This window comes from Xenopus laevis, chromosome 6L (assembly GCF_017654675.1).
Source record: "Xenopus laevis strain J_2021 chromosome 6L, Xenopus_laevis_v10.1, whole genome shotgun sequence".
NCBI lineage: Eukaryota > Metazoa > Chordata > Amphibia > Anura > Pipidae > Xenopus > Xenopus laevis.
Window position 1 is genome coordinate 126,329,265 of NC_054381.1, and position 20,826 is coordinate 126,350,090.

General features: G+C 37.0%; 1 protein-coding gene across 1 annotated transcript in view; it reads right to left on the minus strand.

Annotated features, from left to right (window-relative positions):
• The window catches only part of cyp7b1.L (cytochrome P450 family 7 subfamily B member 1 L homeolog), a 115,066-nt gene that overhangs the window by 27,368 nt on the left and 66,872 nt on the right, over positions 1-20,826 (minus strand). The window contains exon 2 of the mRNA XM_018268045.2: positions 8,851-8,987. Within this exon, the coding sequence (XP_018123534.1) occupies positions 8,851-8,987 (137 nt within the window). The remainder of the gene's footprint in view (positions 1-8,850; positions 8,988-20,826) is intronic.

The following is a 20,826-nucleotide window of genomic DNA, read 5'->3' on the forward strand; positions in this document are numbered from 1 at the left end:
GCCCCGAAACGTTGCACTGCATTTAATAAAATTGCAAGGGCTTGCCCTGCTTAACTAAACTCCTGTGTGCCGGTGATCCTTCTACATACCTTGACTGGGTGGTTGCCGATTCCCCCATCACTGAGCACCAGGTAACTCTGTTGGGGTTTGTGAGGTGTGCGGTTTTTCCAAATTGGCTTGGAACTGAAATCCATTTCTCAAAAGAGCAAACAGATTTTTTTATATTCAATTTTGAAATCTGACATGGGGCTAGACGTATTGTCAGTTTCGCAGCTTCCCCAGTCATGTGACTTGTGCCTGCACTTTAGGATGGAACTGCTTTCTGGCAGGCTGCTATTTCTCCTAATTAATGTAACTGAATCAGTCTCAGTGGGACTTGGCTTTTACTATTGAGTGCTGTTCTTAGATCTTCCAGGGAGCTGTTATCTTGTGTCAGGGAGCTGCTATCTCGTTACCTTCCCATTGTTCTGTTGTTAGGCTGCTATGGGGGGGAGGGAGGGGGTGATATCACTCCAACTTGCATTACAGCAGTAAAGAGTAACTGAAGTTTATCAGAGCACAAGTCACATGACTGGGGCAGCTGGGAAACTGACAATATGTCTAGCCCCATGTCAGATTTCAAAATTGAATATAGCAAGATCTGTTTGCTGTTTTGAAAAAATGGATTTCAGTGCAGAATTCTGCTGGAGCAGCACTATTAACTGATGCGTTTTGAAAAAACATGCTTTCTCATGACAGTATCCCTTTAAATATAAAAAAATCTGTTTGCTCTTTTGAGAAACGAATTTAAGTGCAGATTCTGCTGGAGCAGCACTATTAACTGATGCATTTTGAAAAAAAATTTTTTTTCCCATGACAGTATACCGTTAATAAATACAGGTAGATGAACTGTTCTCCAGAATGCTCAGGACCTGGGGTTTTCTGGATAACAATCTTTCGGTAATTTGGATCTTTATACCTTACATCTACTAGAAAATCATGTAATCATTAAATAAACCCAATAGACTGGTTTTGCCTCCAATAAGGACTAATAATATCTTTGTTTGGATCAAGTATAAGGTACTGTTTTATTATTACAGACAAAAAGAAAACCATTTTTAAAAATTTGTATTACTTGGATATAATGGAGTCTATGGGAGATGACCATGATGTAATTCAGAGCATTCTGAGCTTTCTGGATAACGGGTATGAGACCTGCACCTTATTTTAAGTTATAATTCAAGTTTGTGAATTTTAGTGCAAAAAAGCTTGAATCACTGTAAAAACCTTGACAAATCAGCTCCTAAGGGTAAAAGCAGATGAGGCTATTCGGGCATTTTATCACCTGTATGCTTTCTAGCTCTGTAGATAGTGAACAAAAAAGCTTAGAACATTCCAATGGCAGGACCCTTGGGTAAGGCCGTCTATCGAAAGTAATGGATGCCATCAACCCACAAATGTGCCAGTGGGTCCAAGAGATTGTCATTGAATTCAGAGATTTCTGCCATCTGCTGTAAATACAGTAGATCAAGCAACAAAATGCCTTAAATCACCTTGTCTCCAATTACCCTAATACGTGGTCTGTACCACCTCAGTTTGGACTAGATATCAGCAGGCTAGACAGCTGACTATAGCAGGGGAAGCTAAAATCACTTATTCCGCATCTAATTCTCAACTCCCATCACTTATTCCCTCCCCCCAACTGCAGAGCAGCAGAAAAGGAAAAAGAAAAAAAAAACTCCCCATTGCTTTGGGTGGGGATGTCAGTGGAAGGGAGGTGGGTGACTGCACGGGAAACAATAATTCTGGGGTTGGAGTTCGTTTGGTGCCTTGTCAACTCAGTCTCTGAAACTATAGAAATAGAACAAGTCATACAGAACTATGCTGAACTAACTAAAGTTGTGCGTTAAAAAAAATTATTTCCTACTGCTTGCATAGCTCTGTATATATTGCAAGCTTGTTGTTTTTCCTTCTGGCCATTTGATTCCTTCCACAAATTTGATCTCAACAAGAACACTTGTCTGTAGAATTCATCTGGCATTACTAATGCTGCCCTAAACAAAACAAAACACGATTCCCATGAACATGTAGAAATATGTAACAAATGTGTCCTATGCTAAGGACTTCCCTGATACATACTAATCTTACAATTTTCAAAGCAGTTTGGGGATCCAAAGAGATTAACCTTTCAGCCATTATTACAAGGCTCTCCAACTCTGAATTTACAATGTAAACATTTTAAGTAAATTTTTATTATTAAGATGAACCATCTGTCCACCATCTGCTAGTTACAAATTCAAAATAGATGCTTCTTTCTGATATGTAGACAGCCATTAAAAAAACAAATTCAATGCATTTTATTGTTTGTGAGCAATATATATATATATATATATATATATATATATATATATATATATATATATATATATATATATATATGTGTGTGTGTGTTTTAAATTGTACAAAACAGTGATAAAAAACAATCTACACAGGTGTCAGAACCAAATGTAAAAAAAAAAAAAAGTCTTACATGTTCTTTACTTTGCATAGGAGCCACACATTCAAATCCAAATTGGAATCAGTTCAACACCGAATATATTCAATTATACACATAATAGCAGAATAAATCTCAAGGTATAATAGCTTTACTTTCAGAATTAGACGCTGTGACAGTCAGTAACAGTCAGGATTTATGCAGCCCACATCAATTAAGAAGAGCGTGGAAATGTAATATTAAAATGCCAGCAAAATTTAATCCTGATAGACACAACGGCTTAAAAGCACTTCAGTTCATGACCGACTGACATACACAGTGCTGCAATGTTATATCTCATAAGTTGTTACCGTGGTTTGTTTGAAAGGAATATGTGTAGATATACAATTTCACAGAATTACACTATACATGTTGATTTTTTTTTTATTTTTTTTTATAAATATCAGTGTTTTTAAAGGTATTTTGTCATGATTTTTACGGTGTAGTTTTTATTTCTAAATTACACTGCAAATAATTCACTCTACCATATAAAATTTAATTCCTAGTCCAACACGTATATTTGTTTTTGCTGTAATATTGGTGTGTAGGCAGCTATCTCCGGTCATTTTGCCTGGTCATGTGCTTTCAGAAAGAGCCAGCACTTCGTGATGGAACTGTTATCTGGCAGGCTGTTGTTTCTCCTAGTCAATGTAACTGAATGGGGTCGCAGTAGGACATGTGTTTTTACTATTGAGTGCTGTTCTTATATCTACCAGGGAGCTGTTATCTGGTTACCTTCCCATTGTTCTGCTGATGGACTGCCGTAAAGTATGCCTGAAGTTTATCAGAGCACAAGTCACATGACTGGGGGTACCTGGGAAACTGACAATATGTCTAGCCCCATGTCAGATTTCAAAATGAAATATGAAAAAATCTTTTCTCTTTTGAAAAAGAGAGGTCTGCTGGAGCAGCACTATTATGGGATGCATTTTGAAAAAAACATCTTTTTCCATGACAGTATACCTTTAATAAATACAGTTAGGAGAACTGTTATCCAGAATGCTTGGGACCTGGGGTTTGCCGGATAACAGATCTTTCGGTAATTTGGATCTTCATACCTTAAGTCTACTAGAAAATCATGTAAACATTAAATAAACCCAAAAGGCTGGTTTTGCTTCCAATAAGGATTAATTATATCTTTGTTTGGATCAAGTATAAGATGACCATGATGTAATTCAAAGCATTCGGAGCTTTCTGGATAACAGGTATGAGAGGTTTCCCATGACAGTATCATTTTAAACATATCTTCAACATTCTTGAATATATATATATTGGAGAAAACTGGCACTCACGATAATGGAGTCAAATGTGCCTGGGTGCAGTCCTCGATGAAGCATGAATGCAAAACAGATGATAGAGATCGCACTCCCAGGTCTTAGAAGAAATAAGTGTATTTTTATTAGTGGACAATCACTGACGTTTCAGCTGATGCAACAGCCTTTGAGAAAGGCTGTTGCATCAGCCATTGTCCACTTATAAAAATAAATGTATTTCTTCTAAGACCTGCGAGTGCGATCTCTATCATCTCTTTATATATATATATATATATATTGTATTGTATGAAGACTCAGCCTCTCTTGACTAGGGTTGCTACCTTTGCTGCAAATAAAATAATGGACTTCCTACCTCACCTAGACATAAAAAACTAATAAAAGTCCTTTTCAAATTAAACAAGAAATCCAAAATTCTTTATTTATTAATGTCTTCATAGCTATTGCAAACTCATTTAAAAGTCTCAGCTGTCAATCAAATATTGCCTGCCCCTCCTCTATGCTTCAGGCATAGTGGAGGGGCAGACAATTACTTTCACTTTCCATTCAGCACTTCCTAGATGTCACCGCTTTCCCCACATTCCCCCTCTCTCTTTACCATTTAATTGTGTAGCCAGGGCATGGGAATGGACATTAGGTCTCCCATTCTGGTGAACAAACAAGATTTTGAGATGATGCAAGGCTTGCCGTAATAACAGTGTCCACAAAATGGCTCCTGCCTGCTTGCTATAATTATGACTTGACAGATGGAAGGAAAAAGATTCAAATTTTTACAGTGTAATTAAAGTTCATTTTGCTTAACATGATAAAATAGGATTTGGATGATGGGTCCCCTTTAATGGACAGCTGAATACTTTTTTTGCAAGTTAGAGGTTTCTTTCCTTTAGTTAATTTTGGGGTTAAGCTCTTTAATGCCAAAAATAAAAAAAGTTGCATAAAAATACTTTTCCAGAATTTACTATGCGACAATACAAAAAAGCCGTAGTTATTGTGCAACAAGTCGATAAAGTTGCTGGCTTTGTGACTTTTCCTGTTCATGCTTTTTCTATTCGAATCTTTTAATAAATTCCATGACATTTGTGGTTTTAGAGAAAGTGAGTTTAATGATGGTTTCAAAAACCTCTAAAATCACCAAAATGAGACAGTTGATAAATAGGTCTCGATGCATTGTAACCTACAGCCATAATTTGTTTGCCCTAAATTACAAAATCAGTTCATCTAGCTAATGAGCCTCGATGTTTGTGAAAAGCATTATAACCTACAGCCATAATTGTTGTCTGCCCTAAATTAAAAAATCAGTTAATCTAGCTAATGAGCCTAGATTTTTTTAAGCAAATGCAAAATACACAAATAACTGACCAAACCTAGCCAAAAAATATGAAATCAATTTTTTTTACATTGTTGAAAAAGTCAGAAAATGTTTTGGCACTAGTAAGTCACAGGTAGAGATTTAAAACCACAGTTATTATTTAATAAATGAATTTGCACCAAAAATGCACCTGTAACAAAGTGTAAATTTGGAGCAAACACATAGCTGGAATTCTTCTCCAAACTAAGCTAAGGAAACAATACTGTATCTGAAACCATTTCATTGTCTTCTCAAAATATGCATGCCTACATATTGGGTTGCCATTTCTAAATACAAAATAACTGTGTGTTAACTTCCCTGCTGACTTTTTAAGGAGCTGATCCAAGATTCAGATATAGATTTGTTTCACAATAGTTGCATGGCTGGCAAGCTTCACTATATTTTAAACATATTCCTAAACTAATAATAATTGAAGCAAGCAAATGCAATATAGTATTAATTGTTTTTTTCCTCTCTTGGTTTGATTTTGCAGATTAAAAGCATGGAATGGGAAAGAATAGAAATGTATATAATAAACTAGAATAATGGATATGTTTATTCCATAACAATGAAAAGGGCAAAGTGGAAGAATGCAGACCAGACAATATCTGTGACAACTGTTCTAGTTGAATGGCCAATATTCTCTATATACAAAAAAAAAACATTTGGCATGCACTGTGTCGGCAAAAAACAATTGCCTGGGTTCTAGAACCATAAACGTATAAAACCTCCAGAACACTGCACTCACAGGTCTTTTGCAAAGAAACAAAAAGTGTTTTTATTGAACCGAAGTTTCAGTCTTCACAAGAATCTTGAAAGTGAAATATATCCTAATATTTGTCAGAAAGTGAAAACTATAAACTCCGGCTAGAGGTGTGTGTCTAGTTGGGCAAACCCATTCCAAATTTGATCAACTAAATTACAATGGGAAACAGGGCTTTTCTTACCAAAATCTGGTATTCTACAGCTACCTAATCCAATGCAGGACTAAGATTCAAGCTCCAAGTCCTGAACTGCTAAAAAAAGAAATGGCATACAATCCAACCAATTTTCCTCCAACACCCATCTACTCTTCTGTAAAAGCCACCAACTTAGATTCCTGCAAATACCTTTCTACATGAAACAAACAACTCAAAAATATTGCTGCAATGTACAGATTCATCCAAATATTCAGGTTGCTCCAAGAATTGATATAGATCATCCTAACTACAGTCTAAGTTAAGCACATTACCAGCCAGATAGCTTCAGCAGTATAAAATGAACTCAGCTCAAACAATCTTAGAAATAAAAAATACCCTGGGATGCACCAACATGCTTTTATCAGCAATAACCTTTGAACAAAGCATCTCCAAAAATAATCAGCTGGAAGAGATCTACAATATAACGGTATATTTTTTACTATGGAATGTTTATAATAAAAACTGTCATCTTGGATGGCAAAGCTTTTTCCTTGTGGCGTCCCATGTAGAGCTGGGTTATAATGCTCTGTTTGATTATTTGAGCATATGTGATAAAGTTCTGCATGTAGATTTGGAAAATAAACACGCCTATAGGAGGTTCATTTTGATATATATAAAGCCTTAAATATATATAAAGCCTTAAAATATCCTCTGGTGGGGGGGGGGGGCAGGATTAACCACAAGTTACTTAGGGCCTGGCCTGTAGTAGGTGGAGATTGTGTCCAAATAGTACTGGCAAATATCGAAGTCGAAGGATTTTAATCCATCGATCGAATGATTTTCCTTTGATCAAAAAAAGCAAGGAAAGCTTATGGGGAACTTCCCCATAGGCTAACATTGGTGCTCGGTAAGTTTTAGGTGGCGACGTAGGTAGGTAAGTTTTTTTTAAAGAGACAGTACTTCGACTATCGAATGGTCGAATAGTCAAACGATTTTTAGTTTAAATCGTTCGCTTCGAAGTCGAAGGTCAAAGTAGCCAATTCGATGGTCGAAGTAGCCAAAAAAACCTTCAAAATTCGAAGTATTTTTTATTCTAATCCTTCACTCGAGCTTAGCAAATGTGCCCCGAAGTGTTGTAAAAGTCATACAAGTATGGGATCCCTAACCAAGAAACCAATGTCTGAATTACAAGAAGGCTATCTCCCAAAGACTCCATTTAAAGCAAATTATTATTTTTTCTTTTTTTTAGAAACAATTTGCTTTTTCTCTGTGATAATAAAACAGTGCCTTGTACTTGAAGATAACTAAGCTACTACATCAATTTATATTGGTGGAGAAACAATCCTATTGGGTTTATGTATTGTTTAAATAATTTTTCAGTCATACCATCCAGGATAATAGATTGCGTACCCGTACTTTGAAACTACATCACTGCTAAACACAAGGAAAAAGCTAAAAGAAGCAGTATGGCAAACCGTAGTTAAGTCTATAGTTCACATCTATTAGGTTAAAAAATGCATGCGTCTCTTCCCAGGTCTACAGCTCTATTGGTCGCTGATCATTGCAGTGAAACTGATCGAATCTGAAATGTTTAATTCCAAAAACTCATATGTACCGTGTCACTGCAACAAAGAGCTAGATGCAAGACTCCCTCGAGTCATGTTTAGAGCTGTCTATTTTCTCTTGATCCTTACACAAAATAATCTCAGGGTATACTATCATATAGGGTATCTTTTTTTCCAAGCACTATCAAATTTACCTAATCAGTCTCTTATTAGGAAGATTTCAGTGAACTGTTGACAATGATGTACAGTAGTGCATAGCCAGGATGACGTTTAGGGAAAACGATTCTGCTGCACCACCACACAAAACCAATTAGAGAACTATTTTCTCCGACAGGTCAGGAATTTACATTGTTTCCCATGAAAAGATGTGCTTTTTAATTTCTTTATTAAGATGACATCCATGTCCCCTGTGACTTTTCAGCATGACAATCATTTGCTCATCACATTGGAAAGTACAATCAGCAAAATCGCATCACCGGTGCAGGGCAGTGCCCGGAAATGGCAGGCATCGTTCTGTATTTTCCAAGTCACCTACTTTGGAGATTGATAATTAAAACAATATATATTGATCAAAACTGTTGACAAGACCTGCATTCACGTTCTGGTGGGACACGTTTCGAAATGCAAAAGTCAATGAGATATGTGAATTTCCACACGGAAAAAAAAGTAGATTTTTGGCAAAAATTGCAAATATATAACAAGATGTGTGGTTTCTGAGGTCAAGGCAAAACGAAATAGAGCTTTGTCTTTCATATTAAATGATCTGCTAAAGATTATCTTCTAGAGAAAGAGAGAGAGCGTTAGATATCTTGATGCTTCATGATAAACATTCCAGATGCGCCCTCTGACATGAGAGATTTGGTATAGTCTTTAAATAAAATCCTAACATCTGTGAATTTGTTTTCATCAGACATAATGTTTCTTGAGAGGGAATACAATAGCATAATGTTTCTACTATGGACACTCAAAAACATCCATATGGATATACCGTATTTGTAATAATGTATAAAAATCCTCTGTCTATATATTTGGTGTACCTTTACCATTGTTAAACATACCATCATTCATCATCAACAAAAAAGATTAAAACATGCACTGTGTTTAAGTACAATGTTATACATCAATCGTTTAAATGTAGTTTAAGTTGGGTTTATTTAGGAAGGTTTTTTTTTCTTACAAAATTACAAAAAGTTCAAAAGCAATGGATGCAGATGAAGCACAATTCATTTATAGCATTTCAAGCAATAGTTTTTACCTCCAACATGGACGGTGAATATGTCTCCATATTTCTGCTGTCGAGAGATTAGGAATTCCAAGGCGTTTTTATGAATATCAAAGGCCAAGCCAATAAATGGAATCCAACCATTTTCTAAAGGCGGTTCCCCTTCTCTCCTGTTTGGGATAAAATATTACATATAAGACCATTAAAACCAACAACAATTTCATTGCAACTTGTAAATCCAATATAAATGCTTACAGAATTTTACACTATAAGGCTCATCATAACAGAATCACTTATATTTCTAAGCCAAGTCTAGATACCCATATTTTACAAAAACAAACAGAAGCATCAAAAATAAAATTGTGTGTTCTGAGCCACACCATATTGCTGTGAATGCCAAACTATAAGGTTTACTCCCCTTTTAGAAATGACACCTGCAGCCATTTTTGACTTTCTGTCACCCAAACATTTAGTAGGTTCACTGGACAGTGACATAACACCCAAAATCTCTTCCCATCCAGTTCAATGGTGGTGTGTGTCTAAATCAGTTTCTAGCCTTGCATAATGCAAGTCTGGTTTTAAGAAAGAAAGACCTTCATAATGCAAGTTTGGTTTTAAGAAGGAAAGACCAGCATAACGCAAGTTTGTTCTTTTTAGAAAGAAAGCCCTGCATAATGCAAGTTTGGTTTTAAGAAGGAGAGACCTGCATAATGCAAGTTTGGTTTTTAGAAATAAAGACCTGCATAATGCAAGTCTGGTTTTAAGAAAGAAAGACCTTCATAATGCAAGTTTGGTTTTAAGAAGGAAAGACGTGCATAACGCAAGTTTGTTTTTTTTAGAAAGAAAGACCTTCATAATGCAAGTTTGGTTTTAAGAAAGACAGACCTGCATAATGCAAGTCTGGTTTTAAGAAATAAAGACCTGCCTAATGCAAGTTTGGTTTTAAGAAGGAAAAACCTGCATAAAGCAAGTTTGTTTTTTTAGAAAGAAAGACCTGCATAATGCAAGTTTGGTTTTAAGAAAGAAAGACCTGCACAATGCAGCATTGCTTGTCTTGTGAAAACTGGGGATGCCACTTAACCAGATATAGCTAATTTGCAAGTGACTGTAAGCTACAAGCTACACTGGTTTCTGTGGAGCCATGCATGATGTAATTTCATTACTAATTAGCCATTCAGTTAATTTTATATGTGTCAGTGACAAGTTAAATCACTATGCTGCAAGGCTGATAAATAATTGGTGGAGATAAAAACTGCACGGCTGCTTAGAAACCAGAGGGCTCATTTATTACAGCTTCAAGTGCAAGAGCAGTAAGGGGCACAAAACTAAAGTGAGAGGCTGGTTGAGTCCATAGTACTACTGTAATATGCACCTTTAAAAATTAAAATCTGGCACAGTAAAGTCCAGATCAAGGCAGTCCTGTTGCACCTTGCAACCCCCCTTGCTCCCTAACTTGTGCATCTGAATGGGAGAGGGGACGTTTGTGTCCTACCACCAACCCAGACCTCATGTCTGCAGCATGCATCTGTTCTGATCACTATATGATATAGGAGTTACAGTGCAATATGTGGAGTTTAGCTGTGGCCACTGTAGCTAATCCAAATGCAGCCTGCAAGTTGCAGAAAGCTGGTTGCATTGTAAATACTAAAAATGAGATACTAAAAACATAAACTGAGTGTTTAAAAGCATTATGAATGCAAAAACACTGGATATTCTAAAACGGTAGCTTTGCAGATTTGAGAAAGTGCCTGTATCATGGAAGACATGGAAGTATTCGTTAGCTGTGAGCTGAAAATGATACCTGATATTAGATCACTAGAACACTTGTTATATATAGAATACACTGAACCTTCACCTTAAAAAAAAATATCAGTTGCTTTATGCTTAAATTATTTTATGCAAATCTATCACTTTTAAATAGCCCCATAAGATAAATTTTGTTGAACAAAGCATACTGTATTGTAGTGTCTCTTGAAAATACTTTTCCCAACCCCTAAATCTTTTCTGAGCCACCTATCCATGAGCTTTGGGAAGATGATCGAATCGTATGATTTGAAGTAGCGCTACTTCGATCCACTACGATTCGAAGTTTTTTTAACTTCGAACTTCGATCACCCAAACTCCCCCAATTGCCTCCATACTGGTTCTAAGAGGTCCCCCATAGGCTAAAACAGCACTTCGGCAGCTTTTAGGTGGCGAATGGTCGAAGTAGAAGTTTTAAAGAGACAGTACTTCAAAAAAAATTCGATTTTCGAAGTTTTTTTCAACTTTGAAACGAAGTTGGACTATTCAATGGTCGAAGTACCCAAAAATTACTTTGAAATTCGAAGTTTTTAACTTGAACCTTCACTTCGACCTTTGATAAATCTGCCCCTTAGTATGACTTAGAGAGTGATATTCTGAGATAATTTGCAATTGGTTTTGGTTTTTTATTATTTATGTTTTTGAGTTATTTCACTTTTTATTCAGCATCTCTCCAGTTTGCAGTTTCAGATATCTGGTTGCTGGTCCAAATTACCCTAGCAATCATGCTTTGATTTGAATAAGAAACTAGAATATGAATAGGAGAAGGCCTGAATAGAAAGAAGAGTAATAAAAAGAAGCATTAACAATACATTTGTAGCCTTACAGAGCATTTGTTTTGTTTTGTTTTGAAAGCTGGAAAGAGTCAGAAGAAGAAGGCAAATAATTCAAAAACTACGAAAAATAAATAATGAAGACCAACTGAAAAGTTGCTTTCTATAACATACTAAAAATTAACTAAAAGGCGAACAACCCCTTTAAAGTCTCCCTGATGCAGATGTTTCACTGGCACAATCCAAGTGAAAGGCAGTAATACAGAACAGGTCTATTTGAGACTGGATTAAAATGAATATTCCCATGTTACATCCCATCTGTGAATGTGCCTTAATTTTATGTGCGCAACAAGCCATTTTGATTATTCACAAAATATTAAGTAGCCAAAATGTAATACAAATTAAAGTGATCACAAGCTTTCAGCAAAAAAAATGATGCTATGGGATTGTTCATTTTCTTGAGAGCAACTAGGAAATGCAAGGGAATGAAGACCTCAGTGGTTGCCAATAGGTTAATTTTTGTATGAATTCAAAATACAGGTATCAATCATTAGTGATAATGAGGATAATGTACCTGAAGTTGCTTATCTTCAGACTTACTCCTTGCTTCCCTTCTAATAAACTCCATACACAAAACAGCTCCTTCACACAGTGTAAGCCCATAAAGACAATATATCTATCTCTCTATCTACTAGTTATTTGGATAACGGTTGGTTATATGCATTTTATGGTACCTCATTTCCAGTAGTTGTTTGTGCCCTGTCTAGGTAAAACAGTGACAGATTTAGACAGGCTTTTTGTCATATTCTAATTTAATGCATCTAATTTTGCTCTCTATCCTCTGTCATTTGGTCAAATCCTGTATACTTCACAGTGTTTCCGCAGGGTAAGGACGACGCAGCTCAGAAATCCAGGGCAAAATTCACTTAATGCTTCAAGTCTCTACAGTCAATGCAAAAAGGCACCAGGATCCTCATTTACTTCAGATATGTTCTATATAGCTGATAAACGCCAAGTCAAGGCTCTGTCCAGTGCAAGTTTTGAAGAGTAATAGCTTAAATCTTTTTTTAAAAAAATGATCTTAAGAATAAATGAAAAATGTCACCCCTCTGATTTAAAAAATAGAATTGAGCACCCAGAGTTACCTGTAAAACAATATAAATTGTATTTTGTTTTTTGGATTTCAGATTTAATTTATATTGATTTTTGCTGCAATGCATCGGTTTCTATTGCCTCAGCTAAGACTCTTTTTCTAATTTGCTCTCATTCCTGTCAGCAGTGTAGTAATTTGTTACTATTTCCAAGACCACAGTGTTATTGGTAGATGGGAACAGCAGGAGACAGAGGCCACCGAGACCACCAAAGAAATATAGATAGGATGCACTCAGAGTGGAGTTTCCCCATCTAACTAAATATCAGAACTTTGTTCTTGGAAATGGTACAGAATTTTTAATAAGTTTATATTGCAAAATTGGTCCATTTGGTGTTGAGGAAACAGTGAGAGATTATCAGTTTTCACATTAAGATCCCCTTTAATAATGTGTTATCCTTTCAGATAGCTAGTGGTTAGTTAGTGGTGGACTCAGATAACAAGACGCCAGTATAAACACATAGGGGCAGAATCGTCGCCATCAACCGATTCGTACACCGTTAAAGGTCCCGTTCAGTAGCGAATTGTCGTCTGCGCCTGTTAGTGAATTGGCGATGTCCCTGCGGATTGGATCTCTGGCGAAAAAGTCGCTAGCGTTAGTTACTTCGCCCTTTAGTAAATTTGTCCCGTAGAACAGAGCTGCTTGCAAAGAATAGAAGAGACTGAGTGGAGTCAGTCGGCAGCCATTTTGGCACAGTGGTCAAACCAGTCAGTCCTTGCCTTCCCAAGACTGTGTCTGCCACCAACTCTGCTAGATTGGAGGTAAAGGTAGGACCACGAAGAGGGGAAACAGATTGACATACTAGCCTTGTATCAGGTTTTAGTTACTTTTTTATGATATTCAGGGTTTAAAAGAGAACTAAACCCCAATAATAATAGTCCCTGCCAACTACCCTAGTCCCTGCCAACTACCCTAGTCCCCCACCCTGCTTCCTCCCCCCCGCACCTATGAAAGTTTCCCTAATACATTGCTCACATATCGATACAGAGTAAGAGCAGCAGAGCTCATGGGTGCCATCTTCCAGATCTTCAGTCTACTTCGGTACCTCTTCGTTCCCTTCAGCAATTCACGGCACTTTTGGTGCATGCACAGTTTCTACGAACTGGAAGACTGCTCCAACTATGCATGCACCATGCTCCCTTACAGATGACGGCACGATACCGAAGATGGTGTCCATCAACTCCGCTGCACTTGCTCTGCACCGTTACGTGAGCAATGTATTCAGAAACTTGCTTATCCCCACTATCTAGGGTAGTAGGTAGGGGCTTTTTTTATTGGGGTTTTAGTTCTCCTTTAAAGTTTTGGGACTTTACATCCTGCAGGGTGGAGTGCAAACATATAGCAATCAGGTCATTAGTGTAGATTGGAAAGTTTCTAGGATCAAAATTTCTTCAATTATCTTCAAATTAGGCAGGCTCTTCACAGTCTCAGTGACATGTATGATTTCTCTGTCTGTTATCTGAATCCAGAAACAGGGTGCACAAGTTATTTAATGTTTCCTGCTTAGTTTCATTCATGCTGTGCAGACGTGTAGAATGTATGCTATATTTAGCTTTAATTCTGCTTTATTTTATATGTAAAATGTAAAATGCACCTACTGTGATCCTCTGACAATAAAAGGCTAGAATTTCACTATGTGTTTTGGTTTGCCAAAAAAAAAAGCAAAAAAAGCAGGTTTATGTGCCAGAAAAAATTCAAATGTCTTCCAGATAAACCAATCAGATCAGAGCCTTCCTTATGTTCTATTTAAGAAGCTGTGCAGGTAAGGGGTTTTTTGAAGAAACTGACAGCATGAAGGGTTTTATCTCCTATACAGAACAGTTGTAGGATAGTGGGAAGACGCTTCACTAGGGCAATATATATGCTACTACAGATAAAAAAAAAACCACCTTAACTGCAATGTAATTTCACCTTCTCATTGAGTCCACTGTATGAAGTCACTCGGATGAGTGGTGAAACATTTTGAAAAAAAGTCAGAAAAGTTCAGTTGCTTTAGACTTAATTCTACTAGGCTCTACATATCATCACCTGGAGGAATGAAAATCTTTTTTTTTTAAGCTTACATTTTTATTCATTTTCTTTGAAAAAAAAGAAGAAAACTACACAAAAATATTTATATCTCTAACACCAATGAATACGTTTACTTAGGGGCACATTTACTTAGCTCGAGTGAAGGAATAGAATAAAAAATACTTCGAATTTCGAATGTTTTTTTTGGCTAAGACTTCGACTACGAATCGAACGATTCAAACTAAAAATCGTTCGACTATTCGACCATTCGATAGTCGAAGTACTGTCTCTTTAAAAAAACTTCGACCAACTACTTCGCCACCTAAAACCTACCGAGCATCAATGTTAGCCTATGGGGAAGGTCCCCATAGGCTTTCTAACAAATTTTTGATCAAAGGAAAATCGTTCAATCGATGGATTAAAATTCTTCGAATCGAAGGATTTTATCGTTCGATCGAACGATTTTTCCTACGATTGTTCGATTTTACTTCGAGGGTCAAATATTGAGGGTTAATTAACCCTCGATATTCGACCATTAGTAAATGTGCCCCTTAGTGTATCAAGTAAGTTAGCTAGCTTTTTCCATTGGTTGCAGGTGTTATCTTCTGTCAGCTGTGCCTTGGTATGGTAAAGGGGGGTCAGAAAAGGGAAGGGTTTAGTGGGGGGGGCAAAGGGGCAAGAAGAAGTGAAGGGGGAGTGTGATAGTTGAGGAAGAGTAGAGAAAAGAAGGGAGAGAAAGGCAAAGAGAGGAATGAAAATCTTCAAGTCTTCGAGTCCAGTGGTTATGCTACAGAATGGCCATTACGGTTGCCACTATTGCAATTGGCTAAAAGGGGCATTTGACTATTTGGGAAGGGGAAAACATTTTTTACTTCCTTGTTTTGTGACAAAAAGTCACAGATTTCCCTCCCCACCCCTAATTTGCATATGCAAATTAGGATTTGGTTCGGCTGGGCAGAAGGATTCGGCTGAATCCGAATCCTGCTGAAAAAGGCAGAATCCTGGCCAAATCCCGAACCAAATCCTGGATTCGGTGCATCCCTAATATACAGTGGTGTGAAAAACTATTTGCCCCCTTCCTGATTTCTTATTCTTTTGCATGTTTGTCACACTTAAATATTTCTGCTCATCAAAAACCGTTAACTATTAGTCAAAGATAACATAATTGAACACAAAATGCAGTTTTTAAATGAAGGTTTACGTTATTAAGGGAGAAAAAAAAACTAAAATCTACATGGGCCTGTGTGAAAAAGTGATTGCCCCCCTTGTTAAAAAATAACTTAACTGTGGTTTATCACACCTGAGTTCAATTTCAAAGGTTATAAAGCCATTTCTAAAGCTTTGGGACTCCAGCGAACCACAGTGAGAGCCATTATCCACAAATGGCAAAAACATGGAACAGTGGTGAACCTTCCCAGGAGTGGCCGGCCGACCAAAATTACCCCAAGAGCGCAGAGACAACTCATCCGAGAGGCCACAAAAGACCCCAGGACAACATCTAAAGAACTGCAGGCCTCACTTGCCTCAATTAAGGTTCACGACTCCACCATAAGAAAGAGACTGGGCAAAAACGGCCTGCATGGCAGATTTCCAAGGCACACACCACTTTTAAGCAAAAAGAACATTAAGGCTCGTCTCAATTTTGCTAAAAAACATCTCAATGATTGCCAAGACTTTTGGGAAAATACCTTGTGGACCGACGAGACAAAAGTTGAACTTTTTGGAAGGTGCGCGTCCCGTTTCATCTGGCGTAAAAGTAACACAGCATTTCAGAAAAAGAACATCATACCAACAGTAAAATATGGTGGTGGTAGTGTGATGGTCTGGGGTTGTTTTGCTGCTTCAGGACCTAGAAGACTTGCTGTGATAGATGGAACCATGAATTCTACTGTCTACCAAAAAATCCTGAAGGAGAATGTCCGGCCATCTGTTCGTCAACTCAAGCTGAAGCGATCTTGGGTGCTGCAGCAGGACAATGACCCAAAACACACCAGCAAATCCACCTCTGAATGGCTGAAGAAAAACAAAATGAAGACTTTGGAGTGGCCTAGTCAAAGTCCTGACCTGAATCCTATTGAGATGTTGTGGCATGACCTTAAAAAGGCGGTTCATGCTAGAAAACCCTCAAATAAAGATGAATTACAACAATTCTGCAAAGATGAGTGGGCCAAAATTCCTCCAGAGCGCTGTAAAAGACTCGTTGCAAGTTATCGCAAACGCTTGATTGCAGTTAAATTAATTTAAACATTAAATAAATCCAAAAGGATTGTTTTGCCTCCAATAAGGATTAATTATATATTAGTCTTATTATTTCAGAGAAAAGGGAAATCACTTTTACAAATTAGAATTATTTGCTTATAATGGAGTCTATGTGAGATAAGGTTTCCGGATAACAGATCCCATACCTAATTTTTAGTGTTGTATTCTTTATCTGGACACTTTTTAAGTGGGTACTGAAAATAAGTAAAACAATTCTGAGCAGCACAATGAGACTTCATTTGAACTTTGGATCATAAGAGAACAACCAGCGTGACCCAAAAGTGTACAATGTTTTGTCAGCTGTCTACCACCACTTCATCCAGCTAGAAATCCCCAAAGGCTGGCTTGTGGGTAATTACAGCTGCTCATTTTCAGTTGCATCCTTCATAGTAAATGATTTGATACACATGAAAGGGTATCAAGAAATGTCTGAAAGGGGCCATATAGTTTATGAGAAAAGTTTGCAGTATTGCCTAATCTTAAACCTAAAACAGCTTGGAAAAAGAAAGTAACATTTATAATGGGCACAGTTGGACACAATGTGCTTGGAAAGGCTCAGGGACATGGAAATATATTCCTTGATTCTTTCATTTTCCCTTTTGGAGAAACAGAATATAGGAGCCTACTGTTTAAGACTTCAGTTGTAAGTTAATAGAAACACTCTCAAGAACCAACTGAAAATAAATAGTATATAATCCTGGAGAAAAATACATTTCTTCTTGTATTTATCTACACCAGTGCAGCACACTATGTACTATTGGCTAAAGGTCAAGGACAAGCAAAGAGCAGCTTTAAGACCCCCCAAATGCCCAACCCAGAAATGCTACAGAATGTAGATTGTATGATGATGATCATCATCATTTATTTATATAGCGCTGTCAAGATACGCAGTGCTTTACTGCAGTTATAGCAAACAGGGAATAAATGGTGGATAACAAACAAGGATTACAGATCTGTGCACTTTGGTCACTTAATTCACAGATTGCAGATTAGAGGGTTATGGGGATATGTACTCTGATAAATAATAAACATTGTAGATAAAAGTAATCCAGCCAGACTACTAGAGGAAGATCTCCCCCCCCCCAAGTAGAATATCTGTTAAAAGGATTGAAAGGATTCACGAGTATCGTAGCTACTGTTAAATATTTCAAAAAAGACTTCTGAAGAATCCCAGTAATTATTCATCCACACATTTACCTTGGGAATGAAGTGCCACCTTTTTATCCACTGATCATTCACGGATGTGGAGTCCATTTGTGGGGTTAGAGTGCCTGCTTCGACATATTCTAGTTTGGCACTAAAGCCGATATTTGAATACTGGGATCACTGTCCCAAGCCACCAGGCAGTGGTCTAAATAACACACTAGCTGAACAAGTGATTGTCTAAATTGTAAGAACAATAATTTAAAAAAATGGTACCATTAAAAATAAAAATCTAGTACCACAATGAATGTGTATTCTGGTTGCTAAAGTCTATGGCCATGACAGCTTAAATCCAAGATGGAAAAATCTGATATATAAAGAAATATATTAAAAATAACAAGTGAGTGCATAGCTGCTTAAATTACTTGTGTCTTAAATTAATTTTAATGTGACTTTCCTATACAATTGCCATTGCATGTCCAAAGCAAACAGAAAAAGAATTGGGTTAAATAAACTCACATACGTTTTTTAATAGAGGAAACCATCATAAGCTACAACAGCTACTAAATTATAGAAAACACAAGCTCTCTGGGTAAAAATGTCTGCTTGCTACATAAATCAGACATATAATAATCCCTTGCAGTGGATAAACATTAATCCAGGTCTGATCAGAAATATTATGCAACTCATCACCAGAAATAATCTGCATTGTTCTATGTGCTTAAAACCGTCCTCTTTCCTAGGCTGTAATTCTTTCAGATCCACAGTCTTTGTGATTGACAATTTAAACTAAATTCTTTCTGCAAGAGAAAGTTCCAAAAGAAAATGCAGGCCAGATTCACTCATCATACTAGTGGCGTTGTCTCCTTTAGGCCAGGAAAGTGAAGCTTGTCAGAGAGAGACAAGCCTTTCCTTTGAATACCCTTTGTGGACACTCTGTAAATGTATTTGATTTAAAGCTCAATTTGATTACTCATAAAAATATATATGTATATTTACCGGTTGGATACTTCAAATCAAAGGATTATAAGCCGTGACAAGATAAAAACTAGGCAATGCCTAAGTTTATAAATGTCAATTTATTAGTACAATTGTGAAGAACAAAATATTCTGAACACGTCAAAACAGTTCACTGCCATCGACAAAGTAGGAAACGGGATTTAAGCAATTCTGAGTTTTAAACAAGACGCACAGAGCCCCTTGAGGTTGATCTGCAGGAAATTCAAGATTTGTCAACCAATACCTGTCAGTGTTCACATTTGTTTAAAAAAGCACATGAAATTGTAGGTTTGTGGGATTTTTTTTTAATACCATGTGACAGTGAAAAAGGCAAGAAAGTCCATTCTATTTCAGAAAATTGTAAAGTAGGTAAAGTATGTTTTAAAAGACAAACTTGAAAATCATTCCTATGCAGCTGTCCAGCTGCAGAAGACTAATGACTTTCTGGCAACAAGGCTGAAGATGAGGGTCAGACAAAAGTAGGTAATTTCTCATTTACTCATTTATGAACCCACCAGCTATTGTTGGTGCTCTAAAAAAGACACAATGGAGACAACATATTGAAGCAATTTATTAAAGGGGTTGTTCACCTTTGAGTTAACTTTTAGTTTGATTAAGAGAGTGATATTCAGCGACAATTTGCAATTGGTTTTCATTTTATATTATTTTGAGGTTTTTGAGTTATTAAACTTTTTATGCAGCACCTATCCAGTTTGCAATTTCAGCCATCTGGTTGCTAAGATAAATAATAAAAAGTACCAATAACAATACATCTGTAGCCTTACAGAACATTTGTTTTTAGTAGGAATGCACCGAATCCAGGATTCGGTTCGGGATTCGGCTTTTTTCAGCAGGATTCGGATTCGTCCGACTCCTTCCGCCCAGCTGAACCGAATCCGAATCAAATTAGGTGTGGGGAGGGAAATCGCGTGACTTTTTCTCCCAAAACAAGGAAGTAAAAACATTTTCCCATCCCTAATTTGCGTATGCAAATTAGGTTTCGGATTCGGTTCAGTATTCGACTGAATTTTCACAAAGAATTAGGGGGTTTGGCCGAATCCAAAATAGTGGATTCGGTGCATCCCTAGTTTTTAGATAGGGTCAGTGACACAACCTTCCTCATTTAAAATCTGGAAAGAGTCTGAAGAAGGCAAATAATAAAAAAAACTGTAAAAAATACATAATGAAGACCAATTGAAAAGTTGCTTAGAATTGGATATTCTATAACATACTAAAAGTTAACTTGAAGGTGAACTACTCCTTTAAAGGGATCCTGTCATCAGAAAACATGTTTTTTTTAAAACGCACCAGTTAATAGTGCTACTCCAGCAAAATTCTGCACTGAAATCCATTTCTCAAAATAGCAAACAGATTTTCTTATATTCAATTTTGAAATCTGACACGGGGCTAGACATTTTGTAAATTTCCCAGCTGCTCCTGGTCATGTGACTTGTGCCTGCACTTAAGGAGAGAAATGCTTTCTGGCAGGCTGCTGTTTTTCCTTCTCAATGTAACTGAATGTGTCTCAGTGGGACATGGGTTTTTAATATTGAGTGTTGTTCTTAGATCTACCAGGCAGCTGTTATCTTGTGTTAGGGAGCTGCTATCTGGTTACCTTCCCATTGTTCTTTTGTTTGGCTGCTGGGGAGGAAAGGGAGGGGGTGATATCAATCCAACATGCAGTACAGCAGTAAAGAGTGATTGAAGTTTATCAGAGCACAAGTCACATGACTTGGGGCAGCTGGGAAATTGACAATATGTCTAGCCCCATGTCAGATTTCAAAATTGAATATAAAAAAATCTGTTTGCTCTTTTGAAAAATGGATTTCAGTGCAGAATTCTGCTGGAGCAGCACTATTAACTGATTCATT